We start from the raw sequence: 16,200 nt of genomic DNA on the forward strand, positions 1-16,200 counted from the left end.
TGAAATAGATCCTATAATTGGCACAAATTCTCATAACTTTGAAGTTTGGAAGCACTATAGTGAATTTAGGTACTGGTAAACTACACTCTTAACCAGGTGAGTCACAATTTTTACATACAAGTGAGGTACATCTTGCCCTACAAACAAATCGACATGGCTATCCTCCAGTAAAAATGCACTTTTGACTAAAATTGAAAAGAATTAAAAATGCAATGAATTTGGTTGACATTTTCAGCATTTGTTCTTCATGATCTGTATGTTCTGTAATCGAAAACAGTAAACAATTTGGAAAAAAATCAGTGTTTTCGCATTTTTTGTAGAACATAACCAGCCCCCAAACATAGCCGAACCCCAAACAAGGTGCAGAATCTTTTAAAAGAAAATTTGATTTGATTTAGAACGGAGACTGTTCGATTGGAACCCAAATGAAAATGAATGTGCCATTGACATTTCGGCAGCCTCTTTGACTGGACAACTGTTATTTCTTATGGAAGTGAAACTTTATCTTTGTGACGTGGAAAGTACATGGCTCGGTGGTGGAGTGTGGACTGATGCGATGTCTTGGATGGTCGCCCATCCCTCTTATTCATTCATAACCGTTTGATTTCGGAAAAATAGGTCCTCCTTTTCATAAAGAAAACGCCTAGGGCGTAAAAATGTAAACACTCTCCTAGATATAATTTGAATCCTTGAAAAATATAGACTTCAAACGTGGACCAGCAGCTTTGTAGAGCTTGCGGTCAAAATGATTGCAAGTGCCATGATGGAAGCGGAAACCAAGACAATTTTAATGTTCCTGTTATGGCCTTAGAACGGTGTTCCTTATCAAACCAGTGAACATTTAACGTTGTTGAATGTATTGTCAACTCGCATGATAATCTCGTGATTGGAATCGAGATGGGATTGTTCACACTGGGAACAAAACTCGGCTTATTAAGAACTTGTCTTTCATGTTTACAGTCCCTGGCCATTTTTCATGGGTCGGGTATAATTTGAACACTGTGGAACATTATTGTGGTTATGGTTTTCTACGGAGAAAGTGGGCATTCCAATTGAGAAGAACGAGAAATTGTCTCTTCAGATAAAATGGGGTATCTCCAATTGACAACAACAAATTCGCTGCATTCCCACCAACTGAATTTGCCAGGCTATAAGTGAAACCCTTGTGAAAAAACAATTTACAATGTCCTTTCTTTATTTGCTTTTAGAAAAAAGGTCTATTGAATCAAAATAGAACACGTTCACTGTTTGCCGACTTCAAATACTCTGAACTAATACACGCTGTTGACAGGGCGGCGGTCTATTCAGCCATGCAGTTAGCACATTATATGAAAGACTTCCCAAAACAATTAATTATCGCTCATTATCTCATTAGCTGGTCCTTTCTTCTTGAAAATAGTTCCACTTCAATAAACTTGCACAATATGTAAGATTAGCTTGTTAAGTTACGAAGGCCTTTTCTTTATATGTATCATAAAATCTTCCACCTTGTTATCTTTTCATAGTAGCTGGTAATAATAAGTCATTTTCTTGGAAATTTCGAAGTATATTATTCCTGTGTATTACCAAAACATAGCAGTCCCATTAATGCTATCATCAGTCATTCAACGATTCTACTCATAATAAAGCTCTAGAAATCCCTATCTCTCAATTACCATTATAAGATTTCTACAATCCATTTCAATTTCAATATAACAATTTGGTTTCTGAATTTGATTGTGTTGTTCGATGCACCGCCCGTTTTAAGTCTTCTGTTTTCAGGTATGCTGTAGCTTCTACACTTTAACATATTTTATTTTATCATTCCTTTCATTCAATGTTTGTTATAGGCTATTAGGAAGCTAATTGGAAATATTTAGGATGGAGAGATACACATTGGTGTTGCTTTTGATGAGCTGGAGCAGTGCTATCATATGTTGCAACTGCAACAATATTGACTGTCTACCTCAGGAAAGGCTTATTCTGCTTAGATTAAACACTGGGGTTGGGGGTTTATTTCCTTCATGGAAGGGGTTTAATTGCTGTGAATGGGATGGAGTTGAATGCAGCAATCTCACATCTCATGTCACCCAACTGCACCTCTCAAATTTGATCCTGAAAAACTCATCAAGTCACACTCTCACTCCTTTGTTCGAGTTGAAGCAATTGGAATATCTGGATATGAGCTCCAATGGTTTTACTGGCGTTATACCTGCAGGTATTTTGAATTTGTTTTTTTGGAGCAATTAATTGGGTTATACTGAAATCCTTACTTTTTATCTTTCCCGTGATGAATCTGCTTGTGATTCAAAGAATTTATGTTACAAATGTTTACTCAATTCACTCCTTCAAAGGTTGTACACATTAACTTCGGTGCAAACTCAGTGAGATTATAGCTTCATTACTTTACTGGTGTTTTGGATACAGGTATATCAGCACTCAAAGGACTCAAGCATCTCAACATGGGCAACAATTTTTTTGAAGGTGAGATTCCATTGCAGCTGGGGAATCTCTCCAACCTCCAATATTTGAATATTTCCATGACGAAGAAGAATGAATTCAAATGTTGGTCGAGTTTAGAGTGGGCGCAGAGCCTGCCAAATTTACAATATTTGTCGGTGAAGTATGTGACCCTAAATAGTAGTGGTATAGACTTGGGGAATTACATCTCTGCGCTTTATAATTTGCAATTCCTTGACATGAGCAACTGCCAAATTTCTGGCCCAATTCCCACTGCTATTCGTAACCTCACATCCCTCACACATCTGGACTTTCATGGCAACAACTTTTCATCCCCGCTTCCTGCGTGGTTAGGAAACATGACTAGTTTAGAATGGCTTAGTTTTTATGATTGCAATTTGAACGGTCCATTCCCCCTCACTCTCTCCACTTTGCCTCATTTGAAATACCTGCGAATGGCTCTCAATGAATTCCTAAGTGGAGATATCAATGAAATTTTAGGGAGCGGGTGGTCACACCTAACTCTATTTACTCTATCAGGGTGGGATATAAGAGGAAATATACCGCCTTCCGTTGGAAATTTATCCTCGCTCACACTTCTTACGGTTGTAGAGACGGAAATTAATGGGCCCATTCCTGCCTCTGTTGGCAATCTGACTCTCCTTGAGAAACTCATACTCCGGAATAACTTTCTGACAGGACAAATTCCTCCCTCACTTCATCGGCTTTCTATGTTGACAACTCTGGATCTGTCTTACAATCAATTGATTGGCAACATACCTTACTGGTCTGATGGACATACACCACTCCTCGAACTTTATCTGCAATCTAATCAGTTAAACGGTGCAATTCCTTCTTCTTTAGGACATCTCTCATACATACAACGGATTGATCTCAGTTCTAACAGTCTACAAGGCAATTTCTCTCTTCAGGTTTTTAACAATTCCTCCGATCTTGTTCGCCTTTATTTATCCTACAATCACTTGACTGTTTATCTCAACCCTCATTGGGTACCCAAAATCCAGTTTCAAGTATTAGGTTTGGCTTCTTGTAACATTAGAGGTTCAATTCCTATATTTCTCTCAACACAGCATAGGTTACTGGGTTTGGATCTCTCTAACAATAGTCTTGTTGGAAGCATTCCATCCTGGCTTTGGGATCTCAAAATTGGCAACAATCTTAATTTATCATACAATAACTTACAAGGCCTTCTTCCTCCAATTTTGAATACAACGTTGTTAACCCTAGATCTGAGTAATAATAGGTTGAGTGGTCCTCTTCCCTTGCCCTCCCCGTCCCTGCAAGTTTTGGACCTTTCTCACAATGGCTTCACCGGTGTTATCCCAGGCCAAATTGGCATGCTCATTCCTAAAATCCTGGTTTTAGGTCTCTCAAATAACAGATTATCTGGCAAGATACCATCCAGCATAACCAATTGTTCAGTTTTAACAAGATTGAACCTGGCAAATACTGGTTTGGAAGGGGAGATACCATCCACAATGGGAAGGCTGTACCAACTCCAAACGCTGCATCTGAATGACAACATGCTAAGGGGAAAATTGCCACTGAGTCTTTCCAACTGTTCTAATTTACAGATCTTAGATGCTGGAACTAATTTGTTGTCTGGAGAGTTGCCAACTTGGCTATCAAAATTGTCTCTGCTGATGATACTTGTATTGAGGAAAAACATGTTTACAGGATCTATTCCACCTCAATTGGCCAATCTCAGTCATCTTCATGTTTTAGATTTGTCACAAAACAGTTTGAGAGGGTTCATTCCACCGGAGCTGGAGAAGTTAGCCACAGGAATGGCTGAAGTTGGAAGCTCAACAGTAGAATCTAAAAATGGTACACCTGCCTATTACAAGGAAGAAATCTCAGTCACCAACAAAGAAAACAGGTTGGTATATGTGGACTCTATTTTGTTACTTGTAACATGTATTGACCTCTCTGGAAATCAGCTGTCAAGTGTGATTCCTTCAGCGATTGGTGCACTTAATGGTCTACGAATCCTCAATATCTCCAGAAACAATCTAAGCGGAGAAATTCCCCATACATTGGGAATGCTAGAGCTAATAGAATCACTGGACCTTTCCTATAATAATCTGCAAGGCAAGATTCCAATTGAAATGCAAGGACTTCACTTCTTAGCTGTTTTAATCGTCTCTAACAACAAGCTTTGTGGCAGGATTCCAACGGATGGTCAGTTCAACACATTTGATGCTGCCCATTTCTATGGAAACCCCTGCCTTTGTGGCTTTCCACTTGGTGACAGATGCCCAGGATCAGCAAGCATCGTTCCAGCTGTAAAAAATGAGAATGATGAAGGTGAAGAGGGAACAGAGGATCCCTGGTATTGGTATGTTAGCTGTATGGCTTCCTTTGCTGTTGGATTTTGGGGATTGTTTGCTCTTGTTTGTGCAAGGAAAGTGTGGCGAAGAAGATATGTCAACATGGTGGATGAAGCTGCTGTTAGCTTTTGTGATTTGTTTTCAAGGAGTTAAAAGGTTACCCAAAGCCAAATCATAGATTTCAGCTCAAGATAGTGCTTCTACTTCATGAACAATAAAACAGGAGATGCATTTCTAAATCTAGATTTTGTAGCAGTAGGAAGACCTTGCAAAACTTGTGGCAAATCGCATTCAATATTGTAGAAGAAGAGTATTGTAGCAGCATCATTTGCATCTTCAAACTATGTATGCAGAAACTATCTATATATAAGATTAGAATTTTGAGAAAGAATATATATATATATATAAGATTAGAATTTTGAGAAAGAATATACATATTTCTCACTACTTATTTCTAATTGTTAATTGTTAGTCCCTGCCTTATAGGTAGGAGACTATAGTTTTTGCCCTATTTATACTGTTACATGTTGACTAGAGGAAAAACTTGTGAGGCGGAAAAGCACATGGATGAAGCAAAATGACAAATGGATGCGAAAATGGGATATCGACATCCAAACTTGTCCGGATAACATTACAGAAATAAAAAAGTTTGTTAATAAAAAATTTCACAATATTCTGTGGACAAGACGCATAGGGCGGAAAAAATCCTATTAGATTAAAGAATTTAATCCCACTTATAGTCATGATGAAAAGGCCTATATAAGAGCACCTATTAACTGGAAAGCAAAAATGTTGATGGCACAACTTACAACTAGTTCACATCAGCTGCGATGTGAAACTGGTCGGTGGCAAGTTCCAAAGGAAGAGTGGGCAGACAGAACATGTTCATTTTGTAATATGGGAATAGTTGAGACAGAGCAGCACTTTGTCAAGGACTGCCTGGCTTACAATGACATCAGATCTAGTTATACAAAAATATTGCAGAACAAGGACTTCAACTATTTATTCGAGGAAGATCAAGTGAAGAGAGCAGCGGATTTGATTACCAAACTTCAGAGAAGGAGAGACAAGTTATCCAAAACTTTACAACTGATTAGTTCCGCTCCTAACTCGAGAGGGTGATTGCATGGGTCCCATAGACTACTTTAGTCTCGTGGACGTCATTAAAATCTATCATATCATATCATATCATTATTACTTTTTTCAAAAATCTAAAAACATAACCAAATAAAAAATGTCTCTTAATATTATTATTAAAATACATATTTTTCACACTTAAATGCTATTTTTTTATTGGTTAATACTATTTTTGTTAGTAGTTTAAAGATTTTTAAAAATCCATTCAAATTCTTTTATTGCTATGTAAAAAGAAAGTGGCTTAAATAAAGGACCGGCATTTAATTTGGCTTTAGTGGTTGCATTATATTCATTAAACTTCCACCATATGTACATTTTATTGAGCAGCCATATATAAATTTTATTGTGCATTGCATTTCATGCCTAACTCATGATTAAAACTTATTGTTTTTACAAGTTTTAATTTAGCATTTTCAAATTTAATTATAAAATGCATATAGTTAGATGCAAGTTTTTTAACAACATAATTTCTATTAAATATTTTTTGATGATTTGATTGGGTGAATCATTTTGAGTCTTATATGTGTAGGATTGAAGTTAAATATTTTTATTTGTGAGTAAGTTAGTTTAGATTTTTATACTTTCAATATTCTATTTTTAATAATTAATTTTTTTCATTCAGCTAAAATATTTAAAAAAATATTATCTACACTTATATTATATAATATTTTAAGAAACACTATTATATATTATTATTAAAATATTTTTATTTTTATATTATAATTTATTTATAATAGTATATATGATACATATGAATATAATTTAACTATATAAGATTTGCGTTGATTAAAATATTTTATATACTATGATAAATTTATTATTTTAACATTAGATTTATACTAAAAACTATTAAAACTAAGGTAAGTAATAAGCCATTATATTGCACTTGTTTTATATTTCATACTTGCTTTCTAGAATACTCACAAAGCTTAGGTGTTTTTTTGTGTTGGGTTGGAGATAAGTAAAACCAATGTAGTTAGTTGTCTTTCTCCATTTTCTCCATTATATTCTATGGCTCATTCTGTCTTATGGCTTTCTTGTCTTTTATATTATTTGAGTTTTTTTTATTCATATCACATCAATATTGGATTTGTATTGTATTGCAATAGCCTTATATATTTTTATAAAGGGTTTGTATTTATTGCAGGGATTCCATTCTCAATAATGCATTAAAATAGAGTTATACAAAGTTCATATTCTTCAAGTAATGAAAACCACAAGTCACAGTGGTGTGTTATGTACTCCTTGGATAAAAATTGTGTTCAACATTATACTTTAGGAGAGGATGTCTACTCTGATTATGAAATTAATTAAATAAGTTATGTTGGAGTTTTGTGTTATTTGTCATTTCGAAAGTGAAAGATCTTCTCTACTTGGCTTTCTGATTTCGATGGTATTGAGCCCCACCCTATTTCGTCCTTTATACTTCTTGTTTGGATCTAGCAAGTATGAGTGCCATCTTTGTCTGCAATATAATATTGAAAATTGTCTACCATTTATTACATCTCTGTATGAGGCTTACTTTTGGAATCTAGTGAATATCTGGCACTAAGCATCTTCCTTCCCTGTGGCCTTCACCTTCCTTTTCGTGGCCTTTAGATTCCTCTCGCATGATCTCAAGTTCCCTCCGACATGGCCCTTGGCTCCCTTCGACGCGGCCTCGGCTACCTCCAGTGCGATTTCCCGGTGGTTTCCCTTAGGCACTTGTTCCTCGGGTGGTTTCCCTTAGGTTGTTTCCCTCGAGCTCTTAATCCTCGGCTGGTTTCCCTTAGGCACTTGTTCCTTGGGTGGTTTTCCTCAGGTGGTTTCCCTCAGGAACCTGTCCCTTAGGTAGTTTCCCTCAAGCACTTTTCCCTCGGGTGGTTTCCATTATGTACTTACTCTCAAGTGTGTCGTTCGAAACATTACAGTGGTATTAGAGCTAGTAATCTTGCCAGCCTGTTAGGTATTGAGTTTAGATCATTATACTGAGTGATGCATTGGTTGAAACATTGAAGATAATCAAGAAAGATTGGGTGATTGGTGGATAGGAGAGAGACATATCTTTGAAGGATTATATTGAATTGCAAATGAAGTATCTATTGTCTCAGTGCAATAAACTCTTCAATAATGGTCTAAAGCAGGAGATTGATAAGTGGCTACAAGATGAAGTCATATAAGCACAAGAGGAAAATGAAGAGTCCCATGAGGAATTGCAAGAATCTATTGCTATGCCTACAAGCAGAAAGCACTCGAAACTTCAAGATGATGGAAATGATGAAGATGTTTGCACTAATTTCATCAAACCAACACTCATGGATCACATCGATGAAAATTTGGGCCCTATTTGTGATCCTCAGAAGGAGAAAACCCTACCGATAATTTTTCAAATTCATGGAGATACTATAGATGATTCCTTGCAAGAGAATCCACAATTGGTTGACTATGGAGTTATCCTTCGGTTGTGCTCGTCCTAAAGGCACTATCAAGTATGGAAGTTGTGTTTCTTGTCAAGGCTATGTGTCTGTCACCGAAGCTATGTCCATCTTCCTGGTCATGTTCATCACCAAGGATGTATGTCCTTCACCATTATTGTTTTTGTTGTTGTGTCCATTTTCATCGATGTAGTTATGTCTTTTTTCATCCTCATGTCCATCACTATCATCGTGTCAGTCATTGTCACCGAGTATGTGTTTTTCATCGACGTTGAGTCTGTGTCTGGTGTCATCGAGTATGTGCCCATCATCATTGTCACTTTCATCTTAAGTTTGTAATTATCATTATTTCCATTGTCATTGTTGTGGCTATGTCTATCACCATCATCGTAGTCATAGTTGTGCCCATTGTCATCATGGTTGTCTTTGTTGCCATTGTGTGTTTGTCACTGTGGCTACATCCATCGTAGTGGCTACTTCTGTCACCATGCACATTACTAAGGAGACGTTCATTGTCAAGACTTTGTTCATCGTCGAAGTTCTGTGTGCCACCAAAGCTCTATTTGCAAATGAAATTTTGTCTGTCATCGAGGTTTCATCTATCGCTGAGCTATTCTCTATTGAGGCTCTCTCTATCGAGGTACTCATGACTAGGGTTCCCTTTGCCAAGTTACTCTTTGTCGAGGTTCCATTCACTGAGGCTCCCTTTGTTGAGGCACCCTTTGCCACTCTTTTTGCCAAGGTACTTACAACCAAGGACCCTTTCAATGACATACTCTCTACCGAGGCTCCCTTTGTCGAGGCACATTGGCTAATTGACTATACAACTTGCCTATTGTACCATTTGCATACCATCATCAATTCTCTCTCCATTGAGGCTCCCTTCAACAAGGTACTCACGGTTGTGACTCCCTCATGGCCAAGGCTCCCTTCATTGTGGTACTTTTCATTGAGGCTTTATCCATTAGGAATATTCTATAGGGTTTATCTAGATGGCATTTGCCAGTCAAGAGTATAATAGTGGTCACTATGGTCATGCCAGTGCCTCAATTTGTGCCAACATCAACGTCTATGCCTATGATCATAACCAAAGTGATTTTTGTGTTAGAGTAAAATGTTTGTTATCTTTTACTTACTCTTAAGATTTCAATATTGGAGTATTAACTTTTGTATCTTCATGAAGATAATATTTGTTTTCTTTTATTAAATGTCACATTATCTCTTTAGGGTTTTCCTTTTTGGAATGGTTGATCCCTTTTTATAAGGATTGGTCCCCTTGTATTTTGTAACAGTTTTTGATTCATTATTTTCTCTCTTGAATATATTTTAGTCTTTGAGATTCACTCTTCTATCCTTGCTTCTCTTTTCCTTGTAATAGGTTATTTGCTTGCAAGTGATCATTGTGGATTTTATGAAGTTGGGTTTTGCACACCAACTCCTACATGATATCAGAGGCATTCTTGCAGCTTTTTGTTCATGTTTGAAGGTGGTTTGTAAAGCTTTTGGATTGAAGGTTTTCATATATACCCTTTTTTCTGGGTTTTGAAGGGGTCATTTTTTTGGTACATTTTGAGTTCAAAAAAACCTCACCGTTGGATTCAGAAGGTCCAAAAACCCCTATTTTCATATAAATTTTGTCCATTTTGGACAGAATTACCATTGGAGGCCTTTTTGCTCTCTCCTTTTGCATGTTTTTGTGAATCTTTGTGGGGTGGGCCAAATTTTTGGAGCACTTTGAGCCCAAATGAACCTCACAGTTGGACTTAGAGCACCCAAAAACCCCCATTACCATATAGTATTCATCTCATTTGGACACTATTGGATTCAGAGGCTCCAACATGCCTTACAAGGCAAGAGGAATTTAAAAAAAAAAAAAATTCAAATGGACTACCCACAGGCCACCATGTGGCAACTCATAGTTGGCCCATGAGTGCTGCCCAATGGCCACCACAACTCTACCGCTGCCCAGCAATAGCACTGCCGCTTATCACCACTGCCAACCGATCACCTGCCTTCCACCATCGTCAGTCAACCACCCGTTGATCACTGCTCCACCATGTCCCTAGCCACCACTTAGCCAACTACTATGTAGCCACATCTATAGCTAACATGTGGCACCTGTGTGTCTGGTCTCCACCACATTAGCATTACCATGCTGCCATCATGTCAACGCCTCTTCAGCACCCACTCAACACCACATCACTTGCCACATTAGCGCCATATCACTTGCCACATCAACATGTCCTTTTCTTGCAAGTGACAGCTAGATGACTATCAAATTTAATGGCCTAAAGTTCTGACATCAACACTGCATCAACACTTTGGATGCCCTTCTAGGCCATAAGCAACAACATTCAATTTTTTGCTCATAATTTGAACATACAAACTCTATTTTTGGAAAACAAAATATTGTCAAAGAGCTGGTTCTGAGCTTGTCACAATGGTGTAGTTTTCATTAGATTTTGATGTTGTTTAAGTACAATGTTTCACTGTCAAATGTCAAACTTTTGTTTTGCACTCTGGGGGCCATATCTTTTGCATTTGACCTCTATTTTTAGCAAAAGAAAAGGCATTGGATAGCTATTTTAGTGCTCTATCCAAATCTAATGTCTTCTTCATTAGAATATTTCAAAGGCACATTAGTCACTCATCTGAAGATTTTTTGCTCTCCTCATTATATATACATTTCTTTTTGCTGTTGGGGTTCAGTTTCTTGTATTGTGGGGGGGTATTTTGAATATGTTGTTTCTGTCATTTAACTTAGTACAAAAAATATCTTTCAAAACCAAAAGACCTTCTCTAAAACAATGGTCAAGACCTCTTCTTGTCTAGCTCCTCTAAACCCACATAACTATCACACATGGGCACTTGTCATAACACGGTTACTTTGTTCCAAGGGTTTGTGGTCTTGTTTGGATGAGGATCAACCTCTAGTTTAGAGTCCATTTTAGAAATATCATCATAGAAATAAGATGGATGAGGCCATGGGTTTATCTCTCTTAGTATTGTAGAGAACTTACAGTTTCATCTTGATGAATGTACTGCTCCCCAGGAAATGTGGCTCAAGTTTGGGACCTTGTTTAGTACAATTAGTGAATTTAGGGCACTTTAGCTTGAGGCAAAGCTTACATAACTTGTAGCTAATACTTTCTCCACCATTGAGGGCTTTTTGATGAAATTCAAGCAACAAAGATTGTTGTTACAAGGTTGTGGCAAGACAAAGACATATAAAGAATGCATTTTCTTGATATTGTCAAAGCTTTGGGGAAACTTTCAGATTTTCTACTCTACTATTCACTCCACTATGGATGTATTAGGCACTAATTTCATCATGTCCACATTTGAGGAATTCTGTAACCGTTTGACTAGAGAATAGGCCAAGCTTTCCCATTTGGATTATCTATCAGGATCAAAGACCACAACATTTGTTGCACAATCATCTACAGTGAAGAAAAAGTAGACATCGAAGTCCAAGAGAGATTTAGTTGGCTATGAGTGTCCCTCTAAGCCATCTACAAAATCTTCTTCCAAACCACAATCCAACCCTAAGAAGGGTAATTCTTCTAAGTTTGGTGAGTCTTCCACCAAGACTAAGAAGTCCATAGGTGATCCTTATAGTTTTTGTGGCAAGGAAGGACATCCAATTTCCAAGTGTTGGAAATGGTTAGAGGCTTTAGAGGACGTCATGCAATAGTATCACATCTCCTCTCCTCAGCCACCTTCCTCATCTATGGGGAAGGGTCATGCTCTTCATGTATGAGCAGTGTCTTTAGGGTCATCTTGGATCATTGATTCTGGTGCTTCACACCATATAACTCACTCACAGGATTTGGTCACCACACTTTTTCATAGTGCCACATCACATATTGCAGTTGGTGACTCTACTTAGCTCACAATTTTTAGTCTAGGTTCAGTTTCACTAGATGGTGATTCTCTTCAAGATGTTCTTCTAGTTCCTAACATTTTTATGAACCTTCTTTTAATTTATCAGATTTGGCTTTCTGGTTTTGGTAAGATAGTTGAGTTCTAAAAACATGATGTGGTTATTCAAGATTTCCTTGATCCTAATATAGTTATTCCTATTGGTGGTGTGGATCCATAGTCTCACTTATACCAATTTGATGGCTTTAAGAGTTTAGAAAGTGTGGGTTCTTCTCTTGTTGCACATGCAAACTCTGTGAACAAGCTTTGGCATGAGCATTTTGGACATGTCAACTACCACTACTTATAGCAGATGAGTACACAAAAACTTGTTTCTGGGCTACCACAAATCTCTTGCACTGATGGTGTTTTTTGTGGATGTGTTCTTGGAAAGAATCATTAAGATCCCTTTCCTTTGAGATTAGCCACTTGTGCTAAGGTACCCTTGGAGTTGGTTCTCAGTGATCTTATGTCCTCTCCTACTCCTTTTTTAGGGGCCTGCTATGTGCTTACATTAATTGATGACTTCTCTAGATGTACATGGGTGTACTTTCTTAAGTACAAATATGATGTCTTTGATTCATTCCAAATCTTTAAGACTATTATGGAGAAGCAGTCTGGTTTTTCTTTCAAACAGATACACACAGATAATGGGGGGAGTATGTGAATTAGGCCTTCAAAGATTTTTGTATTGATTATGGTTTACTACATTATCTTTCAGTTCCACACACCCCTCAATAGAATGGTGTTGCAAAGAGAAAAAATAGAACCTTATAGGAGATGGAAAATTGCATGATTTAGTCATGGGATATGCAATCTTCATTTTGGGCTGAAGTAGTCAATTATGCCAACTACATTCAGAATCAGATGCCCCATAAGGCATTACAATAGATGACTCTTGAGGAGGCTTAGTCTCATGCCAAGCCCAATGTTTCCACATTTCAAGTTTTTGGCAATAAGGCATGGACTTTAATTCCCAATGATTAGAGAAAATATTTGGAGAAGAAGAGTCAACCACTCATATTTTTTGGCTACCATGAGGATGTGAAGATGTACAGGTTGTTTGGTCTTGAGTCCAAAGAAGTCTTGTTTCAACAAGATGTCTAGTTTGATGAGCCTTTTCCTCTTCCAAATTCTCCCTCCTTGGATTCCTTCTCATTGCCTACTCCTTCCTCTTCATCTCTTGAGGATGTTCCATTTTCTAACGATGATGTAGATGATGATCCACCATATCCACCTCATCCACCACCACTAGTTGCTCCACCTTTTCTCAGGTTGGCTTGTGTTACAGTTGAGTCAGTTGGTCCTTTAGCAGTAGATCCTACAAATACCTATCGTACTTGAGCTCAGAAATCTAGTTCTAGCCTTCTGAGTCATGTTTTTTCCATTGATCCACAAAGATTTTCAAAGGTGAAAAGACATCTAGAGTGGGATTTAGCCATTGGCCATGGATGAGGAGTATTCTTCTTTGATGAAGAATCATGCTTGGGATCTTTACACTCTTCTGAAAGGAAGAAAGTTAGTTTGGTGCAAGTGGTTGTGCCATAACAAGTATGTTGTAGATGACTCTATTGCTACATATAAGACACATATTGTTATAAAGGGATTCTCATAGGTTGAGAGTATTGGTTACTCTGAGACTTTTTCCCTTGTCACCAAGATAAATTCTATTTGCTTTGTCCTTTTACTAGTAGCTTCATAGGGATGGCTAGTTTTTCAATTGGATGTGAAGAGTGCATTCTTGAATGGTGATCTTCATGAGGAGATCTATATGGAGCAGCCTTAGGGCTTTGTGTAGGACTCGTCATTAGTTTGTAGACTTCAACGTTCATTGTATGGTCTCAAACAAGTGCCTTCGTCTTGGTATGAGAAGATGGACTTGTTCCTACTTTCCAAAAACTTCATACATTGTCATTTTGATCATATACTGTATATTCAGTGTTAGGTGGTTGATATTGTGATACTTTTTCTCTATGTTGATGGTCTCATCATTATCAATAGCTCATCCTCCATGATTCAGAGTATTTAGAGAGAATTGGTAGAGTTTTTTGAGATGACAGATCTTGGTCTTTTGCACTATTTTTTGGGCCTAAAGGTTACTCAGACTTCGATGGTATTTCCATCTATCACCAGAAGTATGCTCTTGATATGCTCTGATGCTTCAACATGCTTGATTGCAAGCCTACTCCTACACCATATTAGTTAGGTGTTGTCTTGTCTACTACTTGTCCCATATCTTTAGTGGATCCCACTTTATATCGATAGTTGGTTGGTAGTTTTTTGTACCTAACACATACTCATCCTAATCTCTTCTTTGCAGTTGGTCTTATTTCTCAATTTTCCCATGATCCTCATGAGAGCTATTAGCAAGTTGCCAAACATATCTTGAGGTACATTTAGTGCACTACACATTTTAGCATTGACTACACTACATGATCCCCATACATTGTTGGCTTTACTCACTCAAATTGGGTCAGTGATGCTGATGATAGGAAGTCTACTTCTAGCTTTGATTTCTATTTTGGCTCTAGTCCTATCATGTGGTTTTGTAAGAAGCAACCTACTATTGAATTATCATCTATAAAGGCTAAGTATCAAGAAATAGTGTTAGATAGTTAGGAGATTTCATGGCTTTGACAATTGATGACAGAGTCTGGGTTTGCTCCTGATAGTCCCACTATGCTTTGGTGTGACAAACAAAGTGTCATACATATTTCTTACACGCCAATGGAGCATCAATGTACTAAGAATATCGAGATCCACATGCACTTCATCTGTCAGTTGATTCTGGATGGTGTTCTCCTCTTAGAGTACATCCCTACAAAAGCCTAGGTTGCTAACATCTTCATTAAATCCTTTGCATCACCACACTATCTTCAGTTGTGCACCATGGTTGAGGTGAAGGAAGTTGTTCTTGAGGGGTCTTAGTGAGGCCTTCCTTCCTTTCACATTTTTAGTATGTTTTCTCATGTCTTTTTGGAGTAGAGTTTTTCCCCATATGATTATCTCTATTTCTCTGCTTTATAGAGATTTGGTTGTGATTGGGTACCTAATCAGGCCTTGTTATCAGGACCCAAGTTTCCTTTTGCATTTTAGTTTCCTTGTTTTTCTTTGCATTGTTTGTAGCTACATTTTCACTCATCTTAAGAGGGGATGTTAAAGTAAAAGGTTTATTATCTTTTACTTACTCTTAGGATTTCACTATTGGAGTATTGACTTTTGTCTCTTCATGAATGTGAAATTTAATATTTGTTCTCTTTTATTAAATGTCACATTATCTCTTTAGGGTTTCCTTTTTGACAATGGTTGATCTCCTTTTATAAGGATTGATCCCCTTGTATTTTGTAACACTTTTTGATTCATTATTTATCTCTTGAATATATTTTCATCTTTGAGAGCCACTCTTCTCTCCTTGCTTCTCTCTTCCTTGTAAAACATTATTTGCTTGTTGGTGATCATTTTGGATTCTATGAAGTTGGGTTTTTCACACCAAGTCCTACATTTTAAATGTGACAATGTAAAGGATTTCATTTATTGGCATCATTGGCATCATATTGATGAGTACAAAAATGTTTATATTAGAGTGGTGCAAAGAAAGTTGGATGACTTTGGGTTGCAACAGAGGTTTGATGTCAACTCACATGATCTACTTGTGTATTTGATTTGGGATCTAGGAATTGATGGTGTGGATTGGATAGCAAATTGTTTGAGGATAAACAATCTTTGGGTGGGGAGGATTTGTAATGTCCCCTCGTTTTAATAAAATATTTAATTAGGTTAATTAAATAAATGGTCCTAAAAATAAAATAATATCACAAGGACTTATTTATTTAATAAGGGGTACATTCTTTATTTTATTTTGTGGTAACTTATCAGCCTGTCAACATTTTTGTAATCCTTCAGGAAGCTTCCTTGAAGTGCTTTATAAGGCCATCTTG

At 37.2% G+C, this 16,200-nt stretch overlaps 1 protein-coding gene across 2 annotated transcripts; it reads left to right on the plus strand.

Annotated features, from left to right (window-relative positions):
- The first annotated feature begins 850 nt into the window (after nt 1-850).
- LOC149543768 (uncharacterized) lies at nt 851-5,181 on the plus strand. 2 transcript variants are annotated; one of them, XM_089798458.1, is made up of 4 exons: nt 851-1,761; nt 1,860-2,197; nt 2,407-4,339; nt 4,628-5,181. In XM_089798458.1, the coding sequence occupies exons 2-4, from the start codon at nt 1,861-1,863 to the stop codon at nt 4,941-4,943; spliced, it is 2,586 nt and encodes an 861-aa protein (XP_089654584.1). In that variant the 5' UTR covers nt 851-1,761; nt 1,860; the 3' UTR covers nt 4,944-5,181. The 2 variants fall into 2 exon arrangements, with proteins under 2 accessions (XP_089654584.1, XP_089654583.1); XM_089798457.1 differs by having other exon boundaries at nt 858-1,761; nt 2,407-5,181.
- Nucleotides 5,182-16,200: the final 11,019 nt, after the last annotated feature.

Source organism: Cupressus sempervirens, chromosome 8 (genome assembly GCF_028749045.1).
Source record: "Cupressus sempervirens isolate cs-2001-9-10 chromosome 8, ASM2874904v1, whole genome shotgun sequence".
NCBI lineage: Eukaryota > Viridiplantae > Streptophyta > Pinopsida > Cupressales > Cupressaceae > Cupressus > Cupressus sempervirens.